The sequence below is a fragment of the Panicum virgatum genome, chromosome 9N, assembly GCF_016808335.1.
Source record: "Panicum virgatum strain AP13 chromosome 9N, P.virgatum_v5, whole genome shotgun sequence".
NCBI classification, from domain to species: Eukaryota; Viridiplantae; Streptophyta; class Magnoliopsida; order Poales; family Poaceae; genus Panicum; species Panicum virgatum.
Genome location: NC_053153.1, coordinates 43,016,725 through 43,043,342, shown reverse-complemented (window position 1 = coordinate 43,043,342; position 26,618 = coordinate 43,016,725). Strand labels below are relative to the sequence as shown.

At 44.2% G+C, this 26,618-nt stretch overlaps 1 protein-coding gene and 1 pseudogene across 50 annotated transcripts; both read left to right on the top strand.

Annotated features, from left to right (window-relative positions):
• Nucleotides 1-8,197: 8,197 nt before the first annotated feature.
• Nucleotides 8,198-26,118, top strand: LOC120687835. 50 transcript variants are annotated; one of them, XM_039969901.1, is made up of 11 exons: nucleotides 8,201-8,684; nucleotides 8,895-9,335; nucleotides 9,619-9,694; nucleotides 9,984-10,037; nucleotides 10,466-10,544; nucleotides 10,732-10,809; nucleotides 10,871-10,969; nucleotides 11,065-11,150; nucleotides 11,399-11,473; nucleotides 11,595-11,638; nucleotides 23,695-24,238. In XM_039969901.1, the coding sequence occupies exons 2-8, from the start codon at nucleotides 9,254-9,256 to the stop codon at nucleotides 11,128-11,130; spliced, it is 534 nt and encodes a 177-aa protein (XP_039825835.1). In that variant the 5' UTR covers nucleotides 8,201-8,684; nucleotides 8,895-9,253; the 3' UTR covers nucleotides 11,131-11,150; nucleotides 11,399-11,473; nucleotides 11,595-11,638; nucleotides 23,695-24,238. The 50 variants fall into 50 exon arrangements, 31 of the variants coding, with proteins under 31 accessions (XP_039825838.1, XP_039825837.1, XP_039825836.1 ...); XM_039969899.1 differs by having other exon boundaries at nucleotides 11,389-11,473; XM_039969889.1 differs by having other exon boundaries at nucleotides 11,389-11,473; nucleotides 11,564-11,638.
• LOC120689022 lies at nucleotides 19,094-23,062 on the top strand (annotated as a pseudogene).
• Nucleotides 26,119-26,618: the final 500 nt, after the last annotated feature.

The window sequence follows — 26,618 nt, the reverse complement described above, 5'->3', positions numbered from 1 at the left end:
CACACTTAAGGGCCAGAAGCCTAATGAGGATGAGATCCAAATTAGACTGGGCTTAGATGCAATAATAGGCTTCAGTTGGCCCATTAGGGGATGACTAAGGTGGGGCCCATGGAAGCCCACCTAAGGGGCGCCCAAAGGAGCTATAAATACAGAGGGGGTGGGTACTGTTCACGTCACCAGATCTGTTGATGCTGTACGACTTGAGGCATTCACATTTGAATTTCTCCACCAGCTCTTCATATTCTATCTTTTATTCTTCTTTGAGCTTATCTTTAGGAACAGGAATCTGGTTTTCTTCACTAATTGCATATTTATCTGTGAGTTCCACCAAATTGAAGCTTTCGTGTCCCACCGAGTGTGCCAAAAGATGTGTTGACGCAAAAATCAACACACTGGAATCCGAGGGCAAGTGTTCGCCGAGTCACGGAAAGTCAACCAAACGTGCTAGTCAATTTGACCTGAAATTGACAAGGGAGAAAACAAAGTCAAATTCGAGAGCGTATCGGCTGGGATTCCGAATATCTCTCAGATGGGCGTATCGGCAAGCTTTGCCAATACTATAGACGACAAAAAAATATTAAATGCAAGCGCGTAGTAAAGGAGCACATCGGCAGGATCAGCCAATACACTAGACGACAAAACCAGCTTTTGGACAGCCGATCGTGTGTGTATGACAAAATCTAAGCTATGAATGTGTAACTTAGATGATGCAAAGCTAAAAACAGATCTAAAACGGCTCTTGAGATAACAAAAGTGTCACTCCACAACCTAAAGCCGATCTAGTGTGTTTTTAGATGTGATAATGGCCAAAAAGCATTGGAAAACCTACAAATCTAGCCGATATCGATAATTGGTGAATAAATCTAGATGAGACGACAGCGATGCGCCCGGAAGTCAAAGCCTAGATGAACTCGATAACTTTTGAATAAATTTGAATGAAGCCACAGCGATGCACCCGGTAGGTAAAGCTCAAATATATTCGGTAAAACGAAGACTCACCAGCAAATCAAGTCGTTTGAATGTGAGGCGTCCTTGATCAACATTAAAGAACTCATCGAAAAAAAGAAGAGAAAAGGCGAAATCGCCGAAAAAGTGCAAAGGAATTGTAAAGTTTGTTGTATTGGATGTGTATCAAGTTTTTCCGGTCCCTTACAACTCATATTTATAGCCTAGCGCTATCAAGTCCTAGCCGATTAGGGCAAACATTACTTGACCCTAAAGAAAAGACTATTTAAATGATAAACTACTTAAAATATTACAACCGAATCATCAAGATTTTCGTAGAGTCCGGATCCTCTTCCCCTTCCTTGACTTTATCGGCAACTCTCCATCGGCCGGATACCAGAGCTAGCGGATTAGCATCTTCAAAGCATATTCTTCTGGCCCATCGGACGCACTCCATCGGCCGATTCCAACCCTGTGCATCTTTTGGTTTCTCCAAATCGGCCACCTTCCCTTCACAAAAATCACATTCTTTGACACATGTCAAAAAACGGTGTCAACACATGACCCCCAGTTTTGGAATAATTTGTTTTGTTACGAAACTACTCCAACCAGCATTTAAAGTCATTCCTCGTACCCCATGCATACGGCTTACCCCATACGATTGGGTAAAACTCTTCTTTGCCCCTGGCCTTTCACCTTCCGTCCGCACAAACCCAACGCGCTGATTCACCTTTCGTCTTTTCACTTACCCAGACTGGGTCAGAAATATCACCTTCCGCCCTTGTATCGGCAACAAGTCTCCATTAGCTATAGAGCCTCCTTTCTTCTTTCTCCTGCAAAAACCCTAGGTCTTCCTGTAGCAATGGCGGGTTCCAAGCGCCGCGATGAGGGTCCTTCCAATGCCCCACCGGCGATCTGTCGCCGCGTGGAGTAAGCCCTTCTTTCTTCCGTCTTCGGATTGCCATGCTTTTGTTCAACTTTGAACTCTAACTTTTCTGCCTCTCTATTGTAAAGTGACAATGCTTCTTCTGGTTCCTCCAACTCAGAGGGACCCCCTTTCCCTGGTGTTCCTGAGAGCACCAAGGAGTACATTCGCCAGCTCCTTCGCGAGAAGGATGAAGCTCGGCAGAATTACTCCCAGGAGACCATCTGGTCTCAGTTCCTTGCCGCCGAACTGGAGGTGGCGCAATCCGATCGGGCAATCCTCCAGGCCCAGCTCACCGCCGCCAACTCCAGGGTTACTTGTAAGTAGCCCCTTCCAAAGCATTGCTCTCTCCTATTTTTCTGACATCTTGCTTCAGTCCTGGAGTCACAGGTTCAAACCCTCCACGCCGCAGCAGCCACCGCCACCGAGTTGGTGAACGCGTGCAGCGACACCGTCGCCGCCCGTCTGAAGGACATCCCCAACCTCATCCGGGAGGTTGCCGGACATGGTGTTCACCGTGGCGCCGCTATAGCCCTCGCTACAGCCCAGTTCGAGACTGGTCACGATCTCCTGCAGGTCGAACCGTTCCACTTCCCGCTAGGCAGCGAAAACTGGTGGGCCTTCGAGGAGCCCGCCGACGACATGGAGATGGCAGCCGCCGCCATCTCCGAAAATGTCAGCATAGAGGCGGTCATCGGCAACGTCTTTGCCGATGATTAGATTTCTAGGAGTAGCATCTTCCTAGAAATAATCTTTTGCTGTATCGGCCAGATCCTCAGATCGGCCCCTCTGTAAACAGTACTATTAATGAAGTATCTCCTTTTTCTTGCCAATTTCCGTTGCAATTTCCCAATTGATGTGGCAAAAAACCAGCTCTGACCCGAATTTGAACAATCTGGATTGTGTAGATTTTTTGCACTAAGGACGACACATATTGTGTCGACCATAACAATTCAACCGATAATTCAATTAATCGGCTATCCATCCACCCAAACGCTAGGGTAATACTTCTTCAAATATTTTCCATTAAGAGCTCTAGAATACTCTTCCCCTTCGAGTGTCTCTAAAATATAAGCATTGCCAGGAACGCATCTGTTTACTCTGAATGGTCCTTTCCACGTTGGCGGCCATTTGCCGAATTTTGAACTCTTTGTTTCTATCGGCAGTATCAACTTCCAAACCAATTCCCCTTGCTCAAAGGTCTTGGCTTTTACTTTTTTATCATGCCATCGGCCATCTCTGGCTTTATTTGCCTCAACATTTATAAGAGCCTTCAGCCGATGACCAGCCAAATCCTCTAATTCATCTTTCATCAGAACAGAATACTCATCGGCCGTCAATTGATTCTGAAACGTGACATGTCGTGAATCAATTTTCAACTCCCAGGGGAGAACAGCTTCATGTCCGTATACCAAATGATATGGAGACACCTTTATAGCACCATGACAAGCCATTCTGTATGCCCATAAAACTTCTTGAAGCACAGTATGCCACTTTCTAGGATACTCATCAATCTTTCTCTTGATCAATTTGATGACCCCTTTATTAGATGCTTCTGCCTGACCATTAGCTTGGGCATAATATGGAGAAGAATTCAGCAATTTAATCCCCATTCTAGTGCCAAATTCCTCAAATTTATCTGACGTAAACATAGTACCCTGATCGGTAGTAATGGTTTGTGGAATACCAAACCGATAGATAATATGTTCTCTAACGAATTCAATCATCTCTTTCGACGTAACATTCTTCAGAGGAATTGCTTCAACCCACTTGGTGAAATAATCAGTGGCCACCATGAAAAACATATGATTTTTACTAGATGGAGGATATATCTGGCCGATCAAATCAATTCCCCATCCTCTAAACGGCCACGGCTTGATTATGGGATTCATGGCTGACGCAGGAACTCTTTGCACGCTTCCAAACTTCTGACATTCTTGGCAACCTCTGTAATATGTGAAGCAATCTTCCAGCATCGCCGGCCAAAAATATTCGTTCCTCCTGATCACCCATTTTATCTTATAGGCCAATTGATGGGATCCACAAACTCCTTGATGAATTTCACCCATTAATACCTTAGCTTCTTCTTTATCGATGCATTTGAGCAAAACTCCATCAATCGTCCGATAATATAAATCTTCCTCCAACAATACATACTTGATTGCCAGGAATCTGATTTTTCTGTTCACTTTTTTGGATGGATCTTTCAAATAATCAATAATCTCTTTCCTCCAGTCATCAGCTGTTAACTCCGAGGCCATTATTCTTTCCATCGGCCGATACCCTGAAGCATGCTGAGCCAGCCGATTTGCATTACTGTTATAAAATTTGGGAACATGCTCGATGGTTACCTTCTTGAATTCTTTCAGCAGCCGGAGACATTTTTCATGATATAATTATAAAATATCATCTTTGTATTCATACTCCCCAACTAACTGATTAATCACCAGCATAGAATCTCCAAGAATCTCAACAGCATCAGCTTTGATCTCTCGAAGTAATTGAATTCCCTTGAGAATAGCACGATACTCAGCTTGATTATTGGTTGCAGAGGCTTCAATCGGAAATGAGAACTCAAAATTTGCCCCCCGAGGGGAAATCAGCACCACACCAATTCCAGAACCATTCCCACATGAAGATCCATCAAAGAATAAAGTCTAAGGAACAAGATCTACCATGTTTAGCTCTGGTCCACAATGTTGCACAATAAAATCGGTTACGGCTTGACCCTTAACTGCTTTAGCCGATTCATATCTCAAATCAAATTCTGACAATGCCAAAATCCATTTCTCTATTATCCCTTTTAAAATCGGCAATGAGAGCATATATCTAATAACGTCATCTTTGCTCACAACAACACATTCAGCCGATAATAAATAATGTCTAAGCTTGGTACAGGAGAAGTATAAGCAAAGACACAATCTCTCGACAGGAGAATACCTAGTTTCAGCATCCAGCAACCTTCTGCTCACAAAATAAATAGCTCTTTCTTTTCCTTCAAATTCTTGAATAAGGGCCGATCTGATAGCACACTCATCAGCTGATAAATACAATTTAAACGGCTTGTGCTTTTGGGGAGGAACCAACACCGGAGGATTTACCAGATAATGTTTGATTTCATCCAATGCCTTCTGATGTTCCTCTCTCCATACAAATTCCTGATCGGCCTTCAACTTCAGTAAAGAACTGAACGGCTGAATTTTTCCCGATAGATTAGATATAAATCTTCGAATAAAATTAATCTTGCCGATCAATGACTGAAGTTCAACCTTCGTTGTAGGGGCTTCAACTTTGTCGATAGCTGATATAGTCTTCTGACTAATTTCAATTCCTCGTTCATGTACCATAAAACCCAAGAATTGGCCAGCTGATACACCAAAAGCACACTTGTTTGGATTCATCTTCAAACCTTGTCTTCTGGTGCATTCCAGAGCTCTACGCAGATTGACCAAATGTTCTTGGTGCCCCTTTGACTTCACAACCACGTCATCAATGTATATCTCCACAATTTTGCCGATGAGTTCATGAAAGATATAATTCATGGCTCTCTGGTACGTAGCACCGGCATTTTTTAATCCGAAGGTCATGACTACCCACTCGAATAAACCGAGATGTCCTGGACATCTGAACGTAGTCTTGTGGATGTCTTCTTCTGCCATAAAAATCTGATTGTATCCAGCATTGCCATCCATAAAACTGATCACTTTGTGCCCAGCAGCAGCATCTACCAACATATCAGCTATTGGCATAGGGTAACCATCCATCGGCGTAGCTTTGTTGAGATCCCTGAAATCAATGCACACTCGTAGTTTGCCATTCTTCTTGTAAACAGGAACCACATTAGAAATCCATTCGGCATAATGACACTGCCAAATAAAATTAGCTTCAATTAATCGTGTAATCTCGGAGTTTATATCTGGCAAAATCTTAGGATTACATCGCCTCGCTCCTTGTTGATATAGCCGATATCCCGGTTTTATAGGCAAACGATGTTCCACAATAGATCTATCCAAGCCAGGCATCTCATAATATTCAAAAGCAAAGCAATCTTTGTACTCTCTTAATAAATTTTTCAGTTCCTGCTTGTATTTGAGATCCAAGTTGGCGCTAATAAACGTCGGCCTCGGTCTATCACCATCTCCGATGTCAATTTCCTCTAGTAAATCGGCCGACGTAAACCCATGCCCCAACTTCTCTTCTTCCTCTAGGAACTCATCCATCAGGAACTTTCTGAAGAACCGACTGCTTGGATCGGTGTGGAACTATTACTGGCCGATTCACCATCGGCCTTAGCCTTGACACGCCAGACTTGTGATTTGACTCCTTTCTTGTTCAGAGTTTGTTCTTGCTCTTCTTCAATGATCTCTAGCTAGCGTAACCTCTGAACACGTCGCTTCTGAGACCTGGTCAAACCTCCTGGGCACCATTAAGATTGATCCGTGCGATCAGGCTCACGTTCTGGATCTCTCCGCATCGGCTAATCATCTTGTACTCTGTCATCGGCCACCTGTTCTAGCCGATCGTGTACATGCACTCTTCTCCCAGCAGGATCACATAGCATTGTCCTGCCCCACCAGTCGATCATGCACCGATACCCTTTTTCCTAGCCGATCATGCACAGGAGTGCACTCACGCCGATAGGGCTCATGACGTGACTTTTCATATGATCGGCTGCCTTGACCATTGCATTCGGGACAATCATATGCTGATGGCAATGTTAACCCTTCTTCCCAGCAGTAGACAAAGAAAGGACACCTCCAATGATCTTGCTCGTGTCGCTCCTCTTCTTCTCTACGCTGCCGCCTTTCACGATCACGCTGAAACTTGTTCCACAGCATTTGAGACGTTACATGTCTACGTGGTGCCGATGAACGTTCAGCATCCCTCATTGGACCCTTTCCTTTGACCTCATCGGCCGCTATCTGCGCTTTAGGATCAACAGCTCCAGATTTCTTGCACGATGATGATGTCAGAATCTTAGCTTGAGAAGAACCTTCATCTCTGGCCACATCATCCATGTTCGTGGTGAAAGGATGTCCATCGATCTTCATCGTCTTATTGGGAGCCTCAAACTTCAATCTCCCTTGTTCGAAAGCCATCTGAATCTGCTGTCGGAAGACTTTGCACTCATTTGTATCATGCGATGTGGCATTGTGCCACTTGCAGTACTTTATATTCTTGAGCTCGCCCTCCGATGGAATCTTGTGATATGGCTTCAACTTGATCCATCCTTCCGACAATAACAAGTCAAAGATCTTGTCGGCTTTGGTGATGTCAAACCCATACGACTCAGGTTCTTTCTTTCCAAACGAACAAGTCACCGGCTTCTTGCTGTTCTGTATCCACTCAGCCGATGCGACCATTTCTTGCTCCTCTTCAGACTCATCATTAGCAGAATATTCCACATAGTTGATTTTCTTCTGAAAAGGCTTCTTGGACTCGTAGGATCGAGTCTCTCCTGTCATCCAACTTGCAATCTGGCTAATACTTTCAAACTCTTGCGATGCATATCTATCCTCTAAATGATGGAATAAATTTCGCTATGTCTACACTTAGATTTGCACCCACCAGAGGTGCTCCAACTGTTGTCCACCCATGCAAATGTACCCAAAAAAACAACTCCATTAAAATCTATGGCTGAGATCCTCTCCAACCAGGCTTCAACGCGATCGAACGGCTAACCTTATATGGATCCGCGGCTTCAACGCAGCCCTTTGCCGCCCGCGCGTCTGTCCCCGCCACAACCCCCCCCCCCCCCCCCCCCCGCCCGCTTTCCCGCGTCCCGCGTTCGATTCCCAGCCCGGCTCTTTTGGCTCCCAATCTGATTTCTCTTTTCTCTACCAAAAAATTCATCGGCCGCCGCTGCCTCACGCCGCTCTCCTGTCGGCAGCTGCTGCCCCGTGCGCCGCCGCGCGGAGCCGGGAACCCCTCCTCCGGTCAGTCGCCACCGGACCCAAAATCCCCTCACGACCCTAACCTAATCTGATTCCCCCGGAACCCTAACCCCCCTGTCCCCCCCCCCCCCCCCCCATTTCCTTCGCAGGATCCAGCCGCGGCCGGCGGGTGGGGCGCGAAGCCAGACGACCGAGGCCGCCATTGCTGCTTGGCGAGGCCGCGCGGGGTCGCCGCCAAGCGACGCTAGGCTGTGGCCCTTTCCGCGCCCCCAGCGACGCCACCTCCGTCGAGGGGCTCGCGGTCATGACCACATCGCGCGACGACCCCAGGGACCCGCAGGCCGCCGACGTCGCGCCGGTGCCGGCGACTCGGCTGCCGTTGGCACGGCAGATCCCGGACGAGGAGGCGACGACCACCAACAAGGCACGTGCAGTTTTTCTCGTTCTTGGCTCGATTTCTTAAATCTGAGCATTTAGGGAGCTTTTGGTTGGTTTGATTCGTGCAATGACATGTGTTGATGCTACTCCATGAGTGAATTTGATTGAATCAACACGAGCATGAAGAATCGAACCAATTTCGTTTTGGTGAGAAAAACTACATTCTTGCTCGTGATCTAAAATTCCCTGAGTTTGAGTTCGAATTGAGACATGACTCTTTCGGGATAGCTTACCAACTCCATGGAGATCACCTGTGCAAAGTTTGGGAGCGATTCCTTTTGATTTGGTCAAGTTTCAGGCGTTTTCCTCTTTATTTATCATGTCGTCCTTCTCTTCGAGGCTGCGGCAGCGGGTTTCAGGAGGAGGGTCGACGGGGATCAAGGAGCAGGTGCTCACCAGGCAGCGCCAGCAGGTGCTCACCAAGCAGGCTGTGGCGGCTAAGATGGTGGTTGCTGTGCTCATCTCTGAAATCTCAGTTTTGGGTAGCTGACTATTCTTGCTATTTCCTGTTTGAGTTGCTACCCTTGTGGTGCATAGCTAGAACCAAATTATGAACTGAACAACTGACACTGCCCCAAACATACATGTAGTCGTGACCACAATTTACAATATCATAGTATTGTCCCCTCATGCCTAACTTGTACTTATAATTGATCTTTCCTTACTATCTTGTTTGCTGTATCTTGTTGCAGTTCTTGGAAGCTTTCTTGCAGCAGTGAACAAATTCATTGCTGATCGTTATTCATGGAATTACACAGTATCCGAATACCATGTGTATGAGTTCTTTAGGGTTAGCATACGCTCCCATTTGAGTTGTCGGCAAGGATATAGGCTGGGGTTGGCGGTATGGTGTTAATTTGGGCCCATTTGAGTTTGGAGATTCTGCTTGCTTGTGCTCTCCTTGGCATTAAGTGTAATCGATCTTTTAGCTGCCATGTTTTCAGGTTATGGTCTTATGTATCTCACCCTTTCCTTTTTTCAGGTTATGGTATGGATCTCTACATACGACTAAAGCTTGCGGAGGGTATGCAGCCACAGCCTAGCTAGGCCGATGGCCTATTGCCGGTGGCTGGGGACTGAACGGATCATTTTTGCCGCCACTTCCCACAAGAATGGCTCGACAATCTCTGCAGGTAGTTCCTTCCCTCACGTTAGGGAAACTGCAATTTTCTCCGCGTTCCAGATTCAATGAGAGCTATTCACATATTGGGCTCTGTTGAAATCATATAGCATTCCTCAACATGCAAGATAAAGGACTTGCATGTGCGTAGTCCTTATGAACATGTCATCAGTGTAGTTTCGTTACTCTGTCAACTGTTCATTGGGGATTTCTTGGATAGCACTATAGACCATACTGTTTGTTTTCCTCGCTGGTTTTCTTGCTCTTACTAATTGTCTGCAAACCAACTTTCTCAGCTGAAGGCCAGCTTACAGTCAACGTCTGCAAACCAACTTTCTCTGCAAACCATTTTGATTGCTGTAATCAGAAGAGGTTTTGGTTACTATAGTTTGAGTCTGTCACACAATTGTGGTTGATTACTATATTCTTAGATCATAATTCAGGATGCATCTCAGGCAAACATATGTGCTATGCCTACCATTAGAATTGCAAATCAAAGTGGTATTGTGAATTTGGTAACATATTACTTTTTTCTGATTACTGAGAAAATGCCTTATGGCAAATGACATGTTTCTTTGGTGGGATTAGCCATGAATTCAGTTCCTGCCATTTCTTTGTTGGTGAATTTGGCGCTTTTATGTGAAGCATGGTTCTGTGGCAGGTTGGCACAATTGCTCGCCCTGAAGTGGCTGGCCGCAATGCTGGTCACATCACGGTGAGTTTGCTTGTCAATAATTATTTGCTGATTTTTGCTGCCTTGTGTTATCTTAAAGTTAGCTAGAGTCCTATTGATGAAAATTTCCCTTTACTGAAATTTCTGGGACTTGTGAAGTTAAAAAATGGAAGGAGTAGTGATTCAGTTCCATTTATATTGTCTCATTGTTCTGCTTCCAAAATGTATCCCTATATATTCCTGACGCTAACCTAAATGCTGCTGCCAAATAAATTCAGACAATATAAACCTCCTATATGCACGCCTGTTAAGTTTATCCGTTGACTTTTTTTTGTTATATATTTTGAATGGAATCGTTGACAAGTAAAAATATTTTGATGCAAAAATCATTCAGGCAAGAGAGGTTCCTCTATGAGCTTGGTGTACATGCTGTGCTGAAATTGATGTCGAGCCTCCACATAGCAATTCAGGACAAGATGTGAGCAGAGCAAACCATGGTTGTATTCAATCCTTTCTATCTCATGTTTTCCGGTGTGCCTTGAAATCATGGTAAGATGCTTGATTCATATGCCATTGGGAAAATATGCTTTGTTTCCATCTCATTTTGAACTAAAAAATTCTTATTAAACACTGTTGCCTCAAACAATGAACCTCGATATATCAAATCATTTTTATACTGTCTATTTTGTCTATTAGAAAAGCTCTACTGCGGAATGACATTATTATTTTTGTGCAGTCACTAGCAGAAGCCATGTTCTTGACTGATCTGGAGCTGAATACAGTATCTCTTTTCACTTCTTTGATGTCTTTCTCTGTGAGTTGTTGTATGACATTTTTCCCCCATCCGTTTCATGCTGATTTTTGTTATTTTACAGGTTGACTTCGTACCAAACCTTGATAACTCACAGAAGGAGCCATCTCTGCTGCCAGCTTGTATTTCATCTCTATTGTTGAATGATTCTTCTGGGATTGCGGTATATGAGTTTGTATTCACTTTATACAAGTGCTACTAAGTCAGATATTTATTTATGCAAAAATGGGATTCTTACAGTTGTTTAAATTGTTTCAGGTCGGAATGGCAACAAACATTCCTCCTCATAATCTGGGGAGCTTGTTGATGCACTTTCTGTTATAATTCAAAACCCTGAAGCCACAGTGAGTAATTTGTACCACATATCATTATGAGTTCAGTATTATGTACGCCTGTTTGTATGCATGTATGTTGAAAAGGCACTCAGCTGCTATTTTTCCTGTGATAATTATTAACAAGTTCCCATAAGAAGCAAGGAACAGCAAATATTTTCTTACCTTGGGCATGATATTATTACCACTTTTCATATCCCGTCATAAAATCACTGGAATTATGTTAGTTTTGTGATACCAGCTTCTTCAGAAACATCCAGCTTCTCAATATGGACATTCAATTTCAGGAAGGAAATCTCCATCCCGGAGATGTTCAAGAGCACGTGTATGACAATGTAAGTATATATCTGTTCAACGTATATATATAATTGAACATGGTTGACTTATTTACGATCTATATATTTGCATTTGTGCATGGGATACAGGTCTTAAATTCTTATATTCACCTATATCTAGATGATGATGAAGGAACATTCCACTACATGGACCTGCAATTCTTTGTAAGCACATAGAGTCGTTCGATATACATTCTTTTCTTGGACATATCATATTGCTCTCACTTGATATGGAATCTCGAACTGTATCTATATTGGACCCAATGCCCATACCTCACAATTTTAAGTTGTGATTTTACTCTATGGATGTGTTTGTGTAATCAACATAATAACTTTGTCCTTTGTGTGAAACATATATTTCTCAGTTTGGACTATGGATCATGTGATGAATGGTGTACGTTAGAAATTTACCCGTGGTGTTAGCACGGGCACCTTACTAGTTTATCTTTAATGTGCGGCAAGAGTCCATTAAATGCTGCACCGGCCAACTGCTGATCGAACAGAACCAAACTGTAACATCGGTTCTTGACATCTCTGAATCTTTGGATAAAAGCAGCAACCGATTCATTGTTTCTTTGTCTCAAGCCGGTCAAATCGGTCAACTTTAACTCAGTAATCCCAGAGAAGAAGAACTGATGAAATTGTCTCTCTAGATCGGCCCAATATAATATGGAGTTTGCTGGCAAAGTGGTGAACCAAGTAAAGGCCAATCCAGACAAAGTCAAGGAGAACAAACGGACTCTGATTGCATCCTGGTTGCCCGCTTCTCCCAACTGTAGAAGGAACCTATTAACATGTTCCATCGTAGAAACTTCTCCCTGCCCTGAGAACTTCGTGAAGTCAGGCATCTTGTACTTGTGTGGGAGAGGAATCTGATCATAAGCCGGAGGATAGGGAGTCTTGTACATAACGGATTGTTGTTTTGGTCTCAAACCAAACTACTCCCTCATCACTTCAACTATCTTTGTGCTCCAATCAACTTGCGGCTCAACTATTGGCATTTGTTGAGGGGAAACCATGTTCACTGCATTGGTCATCATTGCAAGTTGCTGAGTTACATGACTCATCGGCTGTCCAGCCGATTGCATCTGTTGGGCTTGCTGAGCTATCCGATTAGGTGTCTGCTGAGTCATAGTCGGCTGTGTAGCTGATGGGTTAACCAATTGTTGACCAGTAATATCCATGTACGGCACATTGACATATCGTATTTGTCTAGTTGTTTGATTGTGGAATACCCAGTTGATTCCCTTCTTGTTAACAGCCAAATTTGGCACCTACTGAGGTCGATCGGTCTGACCGGTCGGGCCGACCGGTCTGGTCTGTACAGTCCGAGTAGAATTAGGGTTTTTGTAAAGAGTCCTCATGTAATCCTACTCGTGAAGGGGTATGTCTTCCCCGGCCTATAAATATAAAGGCTAAGGCCGATTGAGGTTATTGCCAATCGAATCAATACAAAAAATCACATTACTTTTATCTCTCAAACCCTAGCCTTTTCCAACCCTAGATTGCTTTCTTCCTTCGTCCCGGCGGCGTTTTAAGACGTTCTGAGTGGCCTGCCGACCTCAGAGCAACCCTACGATCACGAGCTCCGACGGGGTCCCTCCCGAGCTCGCTGTTCTAGGTCTTCGCGAGTTCCCTGCCTGCACCGGTCAGACCGGTCGGCGAAACCGGTCAGACCGGTCCGCCCAGGGTTTTCGCTGTGTTGATCGTTTTGACGACCGTCGCGCGTTCTAGTGCATTCGAGTGCATTGGCGCAATTCTGTGTCAACACTTCTGATGCGGAGATTGCGACAATAACACTTCTAAAGGAGACTGGGGTTGGAGCAGGATAGCAAGACGCTGTTGTGTGGTCATTGGCGGTGGCGCCGATGCATTAGCTTGTGCCATCTGTTGTGGACTCCATACGTCTTGTGCATTCGACTGTGTTGCCAATGCATCCTGCTGTGCACCCATCGGCTGAACGGCCGATGGATCAGGCTCAGAGGCTATCGGCTAAGAAGCCGATGCATTAAACTGCAGGATGCATACCAAGTAGCAAGATCCCATCCTTTAGGAAATATGGACGCAGATCCACGTTGCACAGTTGTAGCAATCGGCGGCGTGGTTGAGTAGATAGGATCTGTCGTACCCGCCGATGTTGCAGTAGTCATCTGGGGTGGAGTTTGACTGTTGCTTGTTCCTGCCTGGCTATTTTGAGCCGACAAGACTGCTGCCATAGACACCTCCAAGGGAGTATATTGCATCTGATCTGGTTGTATATAGCAAGGACTCATGCACCCTGGTAATGTGCCCTCCGTAAAAGTCTTGACCACTGCATTGTGCACCGTGTTGCCCATGATTGTTGCACTCTTGATGAAGGCTTGTGCCACAGCCTGGCCAACTGCGTCTATCATCTTGCTTTCATGTTGAGCCTCTGTCAATGGCTGGAAAGATGGAAGATTAAACTTTTTGATCACCTCACTAGATCTGTTGACGCTGTACGACTTGAGGCATTCACATTTGAATTTCTCCACCAACTCTTCATATTCAATCTTTTGTTCTTCTTTGAGCTTATCTTCAGGAACAGGTCTATGGTTTTCTTCACCAATTGCAGATTTATCTGTGAGTTCCACCATGTTGAAGCTTTCGTGTCCCACCGAGTGTGCCAAAAGATGTGTTGACGCAAAAATCAACACACTAGAATCCGAGGGCAAGTGTTCGCCGAGTCACGTAAAGTCAACCAAGCGTGCCAGTCAATTTGACCTGAAATTGACAAGGGAGAAAACAAAGTCAAATTCGAGAGCATATCAGCTGGGATTCCGAATATCTCTCAGATGGGCGTATCGGCAAGTTTTGCCGATACTATAGACGACAAAAAAATATTAAATGCAAGCGCGTAGTAAAGGAGCGCATCGGCAGGATCAGCCAATACACTAGACGACAAAACCAGCTTTTGGACAGCCGATCGTGTGTGTATGACAAGATCTAAGCTATGAATGTGTAACTTAGATGATGCAAAGCTAAAAACAGATCTAAAACGGCTCTTGAGATAACAAAAGTGTCACTCCAAAACCTAAAGCCGATCTAGTATGTTTTTAGATGTGATAATGGCCAAAAAGCATAGGAAAAACCTACAAATCTAGCCGATATCGGTAATTGGTGAATAAATCTAGACGAGACGACAGCGATGCGCCCGGAAGTCAAAGCCTAGATGAACTCGATAACTTTTGAATATATTTGAACGAAGCCACAACGATGCGTCCGGTAGCTAAAGCTCAAATATATTCGGTAAAACGAAGACTCACCAGCAAATCAAGTCGCTCGAATGTGAGGCATCCTTGATCAACTTGAAAGAACTCGTCGAAAAAAAGAAGAGAAAAGGTGAAGTCGCCGAAAAAGTGCAAAGGAATTGTAAAGTTTGTTGTATTGGATGTGTATCAAGTTTTTCCGGTCCCTTACAACTCATATTTATAGCCTAGCCCTATCAAGTCCTAGCTGATTACGGCAAACATTACTTGACCCTAAAGAAAAAACTATTTAAAAGATAAACTACTTAAAATATTACAACCGGATCATCAAGATTTTCGTAGAGTCCGGATCCTCTTCCCCTTCCTTGACTTCATCGGCAACTCTCCATCGGCCGGATACCAGAGCTAGTAGATCAGCATCTTCAAAACATATTCTTCTGGCCCATCGGACGCACTCCATCGCCCGATTCCAACCCTGTGCATCTTTTGGTTTCTTCCAAATCGGCCACCTTCCCTTCACAAAAATCACCTTCTTTGACATGTGTCAAAAAACGGTGTCAACAAATATTGTAGAGAGAATTGAAGATGCGCTAAAAAGGGCGAGTTCTGTTGTGCAGGCAAGTACTTCCCAGGTCTCATCGGGAAGTGTCTTGCCGTAAGAGAAGTTGAAACTTGCGTTCAAGCTGCTGGGGGTAAGTAGTCGAATATTTCGAATACTTGCATATAGATCGAGTAGTGTATACTGATCTTTTGTGCTTTTTGGGCAGGAGGTACTGGGGCAGGAGGGTAGCCAGGCCCAGGACGATACAGAGCTAAATGCTCTGAAAGAGCGAGTAAAGACGCTCTCGTCCGAGAAGGCTGCCCTTCAGGAGAAGCTTAAGAAGCTCTCCAAAGCCAAAAAAGATTAGTCTTTAGCACACATGATGCAGTCGACTAGATGATTCTGCTTGGTGTTTATAAGTTTTTCTTTTAATCAAGTACACAGCTTGTGCAAAATCTTTAAAGATTGAGGAAAGCTTGGTACAGGATCTAAAGATTCTTATGTACCAAAACACAGATGAAATTGAAAAGCTGAAGAAGATCAAGGAGGACTCTGACTGAGAGGCCGTGACAGTTCTTCAGCAACTCAAGACCTTATCAAAATCTCGGGACTCGATGCAACAAGAGCTCGTGGAGCGGAGGCAAGTGAGGGATGCTGCTCAAGAAATTGTAGAGACTATGGAGATCCCCGAGGTGAATGAGGACGAACCACTCACGTTGGAGGGGAAGCTTCGAAAGGTACCCGAGGGCTTTGAAAGGTTCGTCCTAACCTAGGACTGGAGTAACCTTAAGACAAGTCTGTTAGGTATGAACCCCGTCGGGTTATCCAGGACGAAAATGTCGAAAGAGTATCCAAAACCTACTCGAGCCAGCGAGTAGGGTGCCCTTAAATCAAGGACTAGAGTAATCCTTAGGACAAGTCTATTAGGTATGAACCCCGTCAGGTTATCCAAGATGAAAATGTGGAAAGGATATCCAAAACCTACTCGAGCGAGCAAGTAGGGTGCCTACCCAAGGGCTGGAGTAACTCTTAGGACAAGTCTGTTAGGTATGAACCCCGTCGGATTATCCAAGACGAAAATATCACAAGAGTATCCAAAACATACTCGAGCGAGGCGAGTAAGGTGTCCTCAACCGAGGACGAGTAATTCTTAGGACAGGTCTGTTAGGATGAATCTCGTCGGGTTACCCAAGATGAAAATGTCATAACAACACTTGAAGTAAACCATAACAACTACTCGATTGCTGCTCCAGTGATGAGCATGGCTTTCAGAGTGGTGTTTGTAACGGGGTATTGGCTAGGTGAGCGAGAGTCGAGTAGTCGATTTGTGAAGAAATCAACTTTTATTGCAACTTGTCAAGATTACAGGAATTATAAAATGACAGACTCTGACTCTTAAGACCTACCCCTTGTTTGTAGACGCGAGCAATGGTTTACCTAACTGAATAAAATTGTTCGGGGGATAAATCTGGTCGATACAGCGGTCGACTAGATTATTGGTAAGGTCTCCTTTAGGAGTGGTGCCCCAAGGGCCTTGCGGAGTGAGTTGCACTCGAAGATCGTATGAGAGCTCTTAGGGTGCATGAAGCACTTGCGTAGGAGCATCTTGTTGATCTTATCTCCGCCTTGAGATGTTTCTCCATGATGTGGGGTGCGCGGTTTACCCTGGGGACGGGTACTTTCCGGCTTGTGCTTCTTGAAGGCTGCTTAAGCCTTTGGTGGGATGCGGTAGTTGGAAGAAGGGTTGTAAGCCTCTATTTCCTCGCGTTTCTTTCTCCTTGAGATGATGACGTTGCGTGCGTCGCGACCAACGTTGATCACATTGCGAAGGTCACAGTTGGAGTAGTAGTAGTTGTCGCCTTGCTGTTCCTGCTGGCTATTGGCGAGGCGCTGGCGCCTGAACGCCCTCTTCTAGTTAAGCAGGCGACGACGCTCGTAAAGATCTTCTGCTGGGTGCTATTCTTCTAATTGCACAGTAACTGTTGCTGCTAGAGGAGGTGCAGGAGGATCTTGCTTGATAGTAGCTTGGGCTTCTGTGATCGTAGGCGGAGTAGTCTCCATATTGTCGGAGAGATACTCGTCGAAATCATCAGAATTGTAGTCGTCGAGGTTGAGACGCTTTGTGGGATCGTCCTCAGGTTCATGGACCTCGGAGATGCGAACCATGAGAACTTCACGGCAAAGATCTTGAATCTCTTGGTCTTGCTTGCTTGAGGACGGGTCTAATGGAGTGCTCTGCTGGAAGGGTAGATTGGTTGGCAGAGAGCCGGAGGCTTTGAGATCTTGTGTCTCCTTCAAGCGCACTGTCCGTCCTTGCGGCGTTGCATATATGACTAAGTTTGGAAGGGAGTGCTGATTGGATTTGGGAATCCTAGTCGAGTTGGACTCGACTTGTTTGCTGTACTGGATTAGGTCATCCAGCTCATCCTCCGAGTTGGAAGAGTACTCGGAGTCAAAATCGTTTAGTCCACCGATCTTAGAGTAGGTGTGCTTTGGGTGAGCAAGAAGCGGGATGCCCATCTCGACGCGGAGGGTGTTCTCATTCATCCAATGTAGCTAAGATTGGGTGGGAGTCAGCCCTTCAGGCTCTTTAATCTAAGGCTTGTCGAAAATCGACTTGCTGGATTGTTCTGGAGCTTTGGCTTTTCTCTTTTTAAGTTTGGCCAGTTCCCAAAGGGCGTCAGCATGTTGGGGTGGATTGGCCATAGCATTCATGAACAAGTCGACGTTATCTGACCAGTCTTCGAGATTGTTGAATGGTTCAAAGTTGTCGAGACCGTTCATGAACTGATCAAAGTCCTGGTCGAAAGAGGACTTGGAGGTGCCAGTTGTTTTAGAAATCTGACTATGAACAGATTTTGGTGAAGGGTTCTGAGGTTTTCTGGAGATAGACGGTCCCATCCGAACAAGCCGGGGGTTTGTCTCACTAGATCCCCCGCAGATTCCTCCTCCCGATTTCTGCTTCAAGTTTTGCAGAGTGCCTTCAGCCATCTTAATGCAGTTGGCGAGCTTGGAATCTACTCGATCGATCCCTGAGAGTATATTGCCCGACCGTTCCTTTGGTGGGTCCAACACTTCTGGGTTCTGTTGTGATGTAGATGAGCCAATAGCAGATTCTGCAAGTTTGATGCAGCCCTCTATTGATCGTAAAACTCGATCTACTCCATCAAGTAGTTCTGACTTGTTTATGATCTTGGGGCGTTTGATCGACTTGAGACAAGTCAAGTATTTTCCGAGGGTTTCGGAAGAGTGAAGTTTTTCGGGATCAGAATTTGTATCAGACTCGGCTAACTCAAGAACTCGAGTTGGAGTTGACACGTTTTCTGCGTTATCCGAACCGAGTTCGAGTAGAACTCCTTTTTCGTCGAGATCTGCAGACTCGCAGATGTCGGCGAGTTGGGAGGTGGTTTTCGGTTTAGGCGAGTTGGTCGTGACAAGGTGGCTAGAGAAGCCTCCCGAACCGTCAGCCGTGCAAGCCCAGGAACCGAAAACAAGGATTGTGCCCTCAGGCACATTGTTGGCGCCGCTTGATCCGGCCATCGAATTCGCCGATGAACTCGCCGAATCCCGTACCTGGCGCGCCAGCTGTCGGTGTTTACCGCCAAGTCTGCTCAGGGATACCCTTAGCAGTAAGGTTTGTAGGTAGGGATCGACTGCTCTAGAACTCGATGGTGCAAGGAACACAAAGATTGAGACAGGTTCGGGCCGCGAGTTGCGTAATACCCTACGTCATCAGTGGTTGTTTGTATTGCCTTAGGTGTTGATGTTTTGAGGGGGTCCCTGCCCGCCCTTATATATCCGGGGGGACAGAGTTACATGGAAAGTCTTAGCCGAGTACAGTTGGAGTCCTACTACAACACAATCGGGTAGTTTCTTTTGTACTGCAGTTAGTTCTACGCCTATTCGGGTAGTTACAAGAGAGGTAAGATACATCCATGATCTATCCCTTACTCTAGAACATTCTATGCCTACAAGCAGTTCCGCTATCCCGTGTCTGACAGGCATCGAAAATCTTAGTGAAGTAATGCTCAATTTGGCATATAAAGATAAGTGACCAAATAATATTTAAAAAGTTTGAACCAAAATGACACTAAAATTACAATATAAGATGCTTGTATAAATTAAAACAAAACATCTGTAAAATAAGTAAAGAAGACCAGAAGACCAAGTCCAACACAGGTGTGAAATTAAGTACAAAATAAAATACATTTGCCAACTCATGTAAGTTCACACTATGACACATAGGCAAGGCAGTTCTATTAAAACCTCTCATGAGTGTGACAGAAACAAAGGCATGTGAGATTCCAACAAGTACACTAGAGACAATTCTGAACACTCTTAACTCAATTCAATGGCTCACGAATTTAACTGATGAACACTGTTGATTTTTAAAGATCATTGGAACACATCGGCCATATTGAACAAGTCCTACACAATTTCGCTTCTAAAAAATCACCCATGATAATTGGCTCCTCCATCCAGCTACAAGTGAGAAACATAAAATCACTCAACACATACTAAATCCTCTCACATAGCTCATGTATTCCAGTGGAAAAAAAATAAAATCAGATTTGTACCATTAAAAGATCCAAAAGTTAGATATATACCATCGGACTCACATGTCATTGACTCATGTGAACCCCACCTGTCAGTGAGATAACGATGATATATATCTAATTTTGTAATTTTTTAATGGTACAATTCAAATTTCCAAAAAAAAATCTAGGTCAAGCACAACAGAAAAAGAAAACGGATGAGATGGGTCACATATGTAAAAAAAAGGAAAAAAGAAAATACAAAATAAAAATCCAAAAGTAAAATCTGTAATACCTATAAAATTAGTCCCCACTAAGAGTCATTAATTCTATTTCTCTCAACATGCAAGTTATCCACATCATCATCATACATTAGGACCTTCTATTTATGCCTTCTACCGATTTTTTGTGCACAACAGCAAATCATTATCGTAAGCCATCAATTCTAGCGCAAATATTTCAAAAAAAACACACATGAAAGGAGCTAAAGAAAATCAAAGGCCGTCACTGCAATACGAAGAAACCCAAAAATCGTCTCTGCAATCGAGTTTAAATAACTCCACTCCACCTCCGGCATGCCCTGCCCTACTTGGCATGACTGTAGCTAAGAGCACCGTCGACTTCATCTTCAGTAAGCCGCCGCCGTGCTGCAGAGCTGCAACCTCCATGCCCGACATTCGCTCCCCAACCAGAGCAGCATCTAGGAAAAAGATATGAAAAGTCTTTGGTGGTGTTTACGCCCATCTTCAAGGTGTTTGATTTTCAATATCTTTTTTAAGTTTTTTTCTAGATGGAAAGGAAAAGAAGTAGGCAAAAAATAATATAATAATAAGAATACAAGGATGAGGATTAAAGGGAGAGAAAAAAGAAGAAAAAAAGGAGAAAAAGAAAAGATAGAGAAAATAAACATGAAAAAATAAAATGAGAGAGAAAAAGAAAAAAGTATAAAGAAATAAAAAGAAAAAATTATCTCATACTTTACGAGTGTTATTTTGTCGTTGATATTATATTAAACTAAAATAATATTTCTTCTATGTTTCAAGTCCCGTAGCAACGCGCGAAGAATCACCTAATTGACTTATATTTGGATGAACACGAACTAGATCACTGAGCATCAACCTCATGAACAGATCGATCTGAAAAATCTCTAAAGGAGGCGACAAACACAATCGGATGGCAAGTAGGCAGCACTAATGACAGCCGGACCCAACACTAACCTAACGGCCTTGACAAATGCAATAAGTTTGTTCCCACACGACATTGATCCAGTTACGCAACATGAAAATCATGGCTACCACTCAGGCGAAAAAGAGCTCTGCTGCTAGGATAGACGACAGATGCGAAGTCAAACACAGAAAAGGACAACATCAAACTCAAAAGATCAGCGGTACCTCGAGGGGGAGGGAAGATCTGGTGCTAGGGATCGAAGAAAGATGCCGATGGGTTAGGTGAAAACACCGGCGCGCGAGTGGATGGACAGATCGTCGGCGATGAAGAGAAATCCCCGGGGGGTTGCTTGGGAGATCGCTGGCGAGGAAAGACGAATCACCGGGGGATCTCTGGCTGCCTCCCCTAGTACCCCGGCCACCATTGAACGATGCAAATGAGGTTGAAGATGGGCGACACGCCCCACATCAACAACGGATAAGGGTGGATTTTTCTGGACCCGTTAACGGGTAAACCAGTATCCGAAGCATACAAACACGGATATGATTGAATGAATTTCATAAAATAGGATCACCACCGCACGCCGCCGATCGGACGTGTCTGCACGTCGATTGAGCGATATCCAACATCACAATCAATTGATGCGGAGCAAATCTCTTTAAACATTGGTAAACAACATTTTAGACTATTTGGCTTATTTTAAATACTATTTACTTAAGTACATAGTGATATGTAGTATTTCTAACTTTTCACCGTTTGCCTACTAGGCTGCAGCTATTTACCGTATTTTCTGTTTTGCTTCCCAATACCTTCATGTGGCGTATACTTGGAGAGATTCTGTTGAATCCGGATCAGAATGGTATTTTTATTCTACCTACTGAGTAATCCGGAGTAATCCTTATCATCTTATTAGACGAAAATTAATAATACAGTGTAAATTCCCCCGTAAATTCTCGCGAATTCCCCCATTGAATTTGCGCCCTTTTTAATTTTTTGTCGTTGCAATCGGTGTGCAGCGCCAGCACAGCAGTTCTCTCTCTCGTCTCCGTACACTCCCTAGTCCAGATCGCATGGACTGGTCAACCCTCCCCGGCGACCTGATCCGCGCGGTCTGCCGCTCCTGGCGCTCCGCCGTCGCATTCTCGCCCCCTCCCCGCTTCCTCCCCTGGCTCCTCGCCCGCCCCGCGGGGGCCGCCCACCCCACCACCTTCCTTTCCTTCTTTTCCCTCGCCTCCGGCGCCGCCCGTTCCGTCCCTGCCCCCTCGTCCTCCCACCGCCTCCTCGGCCCCACCGCTCTCACCTCCTCCTCTCCGACACCACTCACCACCTCCTCCTGCTCAACCCCCTCACCGGCGCTCGGCTCCCCCTCCCCGACTCACCTTTCCCCGCCTCCAGCCCCGTCAGCCAGGGCTACCTCGTCCCCGCCGACGCCGATGACGACTCCCCGGCGCCGGTGGTGCTGTACAACGCCAGGAAACTCTTCTTCCACTTCGATTTCATGGTTGGGTGTGAACCCACAACGAAGCCTGTGGATAGGGATGGCTGGACGGAGGTGCCGGTGCCGGACCTCGTCGCCGAGAACATGTACCACGACGGGAATCTGTTCGTATGCGACGACCGCGGGCAAGTCACGGTCTTCGACGCGGCCACGCTAGCCGTGGTCGGCGCCGTGCCACCGCCGCCGACACCTGCGGCACCTCCGCGCGGGGATGCCTTCAACTTCAAGTGCACGTCCTTCGTGCCGTCTGGGCATGAGCTGCTGTGCGTGATCCGGCACTTCGCCAAGGACAGGCATGGAGAGTTGCTGGAGTGTTGCAGTGACGGGTTGGAGGTGTACCGGCTGGAGATGGAAACTGAGAGAGGGGACCAGCCACCACAACCGCAGTGGGTTCGAATGAGGAGCATTGGTGATAGGATGTTGTTTATTGGGCTGTTCCAGGGATTCTCCTTCAGCGCAGCTGATTTCCCTGGGTTTAAAGGGGATTGCATCTATTTCTTCAAGCTGGAGAGGGACAAGAGGTCTTTCATCTACAGGTTTAGCATGGAGGATGGCCGCACTGAGGAGCTGCCTGGCCCATGGATGCATGCTTGCACTTGGTTTGTGCCGAGCTTGTCTTAGCACTTGCTATGGATGAAAAAGGTAAGCCTTAATTGCTTGCACATTGCTCTTGCAGGCTGATCCCTCATCCTTGTTATTTGCTTGAGTAAGGAATAAGTGTTGAAACCCTAATGTAATGTTGTGAAACCATTGCCCATACATGCTGCTGCGTGCTGCCACACATACAATTTTTTTTGTTGAAGCCGAGATATTAAAAAAAAAAAGATATGTTGAGTGATAGACAAATGTGAATCAAAAGTTTGAACAGCTTGTTGATTGGTTGTGTAGACCTCAAATAAGATTGGACAGTGTCTCTTCGGTTTTAGTTTGTTGTGTACTGTAGCAAAATAAACCTACTTATTAAGCACAAGAAACTATGCCACCACCCCGTCGCATGTAAAACTTACCATTTTGCTACTGTATAGACTTTCAAAGTTCCCTAGCTATGACATGCGACATAGCTAAACACTTTACTTAAAACAAGAAAGAATTAATGCACCCGATAGTCTTTCGACAGTACTGATCCAGTACTATGAAGACACATACTCTGAATAATGTGTAAAGCTATTGTAGCTAGATATATCCTTATAATCATTCTACTGTGCTACTTGTCCTCATTCTCTATGTTATATGACTGTCCCCTTTGTGATCAGACAGAGGAGACCGTACAGCACATTCTTGTCTCCAATGTTGTTTCTCAGCAAGTTTTGTTCAGCGTTCTTCTGTGGGCTGGGCTTGGGAGGATTGCGCCCCAACTCTGAAGGTGCGGTTTTTTATAGCTGGAGTAGCTCCCTTTAGGAAGTTGATAAACAGTAACGGAAGGGGCTTAGTTGGCTGATCATCCTTGTTTCATGGGAGTTGTGGTCTTGTGGAAGCATCATAATGATTGTGTCTTTAATGATGTCTCCATAAACGTGAACAAAGTTATGTGGGTAGTCAAGGAAGAAGGCACCTTATGTGCCACTAAAGCCAGGGAGCTCCAGGGCCTGTTCTTAGGAATAGGCTAGGTGGTTGTTTTCCTTTATCTATTCCTGGTCGGCTCAGTTCTAAAGTCCGTTACACGCAAGTTGTAAAGTTTTGTAAGGCTTTGGCCTTGTGCATTTTTCTCCTATAATGAAAGCCTGCATACTTGAGAATAAAATATTTGTAATTACTTTGTGCTTGCTTAGTTTTGTTACAATTGTTGAACTGTGGCAATATTGCAATTGTTCCAATTTTCTTTCCTGGGTGTGCAAGGAATTGTAACCGATTAGATGTTCCAATACTCTTCCGGCAGACATCAAACGAGAATTTGTCATCATTACTTAGCTGTTGGCTCTTTAGTGTTGTTAGAAAATAATATTCTTTTTTCCTTAGTGATATTCCTTTAGTGTTTTCAAAAACTACTATCATTTGATTAATATCCTATTAATATCATGTTGAGTTAGCTCAAAAATGTGATGGGCCATTAGTTGACTTCAAGATTTATAAATAAATGCAAAATGCATATTTTTTTTATCTGTATGATCACTGCTGCTTCATGTTAGGTTTGTCTAATGCAGAATTGCAAATCCTATTGCTTCAGTTTATCCTGTAAATAGTTAAAGACATGAAGTTATCATGTCACATGCATATGACTTCAAAGTTTGTTACTAAACCATGCTTTTTACCTTTAACTTGTGTAAGCTTGCTGCAATGACATGACCTGATTTAAGATTCAATTCATGATTCCCACTTAAACAAGATAATTATGATGTGCTTATCCAAACTGTTTTCATCATTGCTCTTATCACCCAAATTCTGATGTTTTACTGGTAGCTTTAACACTGTTCTCGTTTTTTTTCTTAGTCTAAAAGTAGATGTAATGCTGAAAGATTTACTTTAGGCCCTGCTCAAGTGCTTATTGATTTTTAATTGTTACTGTGAAGTTATCTAAACAAAGGTGAATTTTACACATCATCTATGCACAGGAAATTTCATTGATACCACCATTTGAAGGGGGGCACTACCAGGCTAATCAATGACGTGTGGGGTCTGGTCCTACATGTCATTGAGTGGCTGGTGGTATAGATGAAAAGTACACCTCAAATGGTAAAATAGAATTAATGAATTATAGATGAAAATTTTCCTTAAGAATTGTTCAACTAGGCTATCAATTTTTTGTCCCATCTAAGTTTTGTAGGGAAGGAATCCTGGTTTCCTCCAATACTTTTTTAGGCCAGCTAAAGGGAACATTTTATGGTTCTTCTGAAGTGTTTAACAAGGCTTTGAAATCCTTAAATGGTTGCTAGATTTTGCACGCTAAAACACAAATAAATTCTGGATAGCAAATAGTTTATCAATATTTCTTGGCCTGGCCCTCCTGTTGTTTTCCCTGCTTCTGTGGGGATTTTGACAAATCTGCCATAATATATTGCACTAATCAGAATGTCATCAGTCCAAGGTTTGTACAGCTCCTCTGAGATCAAATTCATTGTTCACCATCTGAGAAAACTATGGAACAGCAAATTACAAGAGTATGAAATTATCAGGGTGGAAGAGAAATGCAGGAACATTGGATGCAGTTATCTGGACGCTGGAGCTGGCATGTGCAGCTCGAGCAGTGGAGGGACACAGATTGGATGAAAATCAATATTGATGGGGTCTTTGTTGAACAGTCATGGCAGTCTGTAGCAGTCATTGGATTTGTGACCCATGATGAAAAGAAAGGAGATATTTGCTACATGGAGAGCCCTTTCTCATTGTTCCTCCTCAACAGAAGTCAAAGCCCCTGACCTTTGAGGAGGGTATCTATTTGGTGGCTCTGCATATACATGCCATATTGTTGTGGATGATTGCATTTCAGCAGGGTAGAGCATGATTTCAAGCTGACAAGCATACAGGATGTGTCCAGAATTGAGATCAACTGGAGGTGAAGGAGCTGTCGCAGACTTGCCAGAAGGTTAATGTTCAGCTTTCAAGGTGAGAGAATAGCAAAATAGGGTAGTACATGCGCTCCTAGTGCAATCTGCTTCATCAAATCTCATATGTACTGACCATTGAGTTAATTGATGAGGACTTCTCCCGCAAAATATTTCATAGCCGTGATTTCACATTAACATATCGTTCCCCTGTTAGCACTTAGCAACCACAGGAAATCATGAAGGCAATCACAAAACAGCATTTATCTTACATGATTTTATTTTTTTAGAACAGAAAGCATAAAAATAATCATTTTATTAATTTCAGCTCATATACTGTGAAACTACCCTGAAAGTTGCAGATAATGTTTGGAGAGAAATCATAAACTCATTTTAGAAATGCAAGATATAGGCACCATGGCGAATCATAAGATCAAACTCAAACAGGTTTTTGATATACAGGCTGTGTTTAGATGGGGTGAAAAGGTGGGAGAAAAAGTCACATCGGTCACTGTAGTACGCTGTAGCACTTTTCGTTTGTTTGTGGTAAATATTGTCCTACCATGACCTAACTAGGCTCAAAAGATTCTTCTCGCAACGTACATCAAAACTATGCAATTAGTTTTTTTATTTAACTACATTTAGTACTCCATGCATAGGTCATTTGCTATATTTAATGTTTCGATGTGATAGGGGAT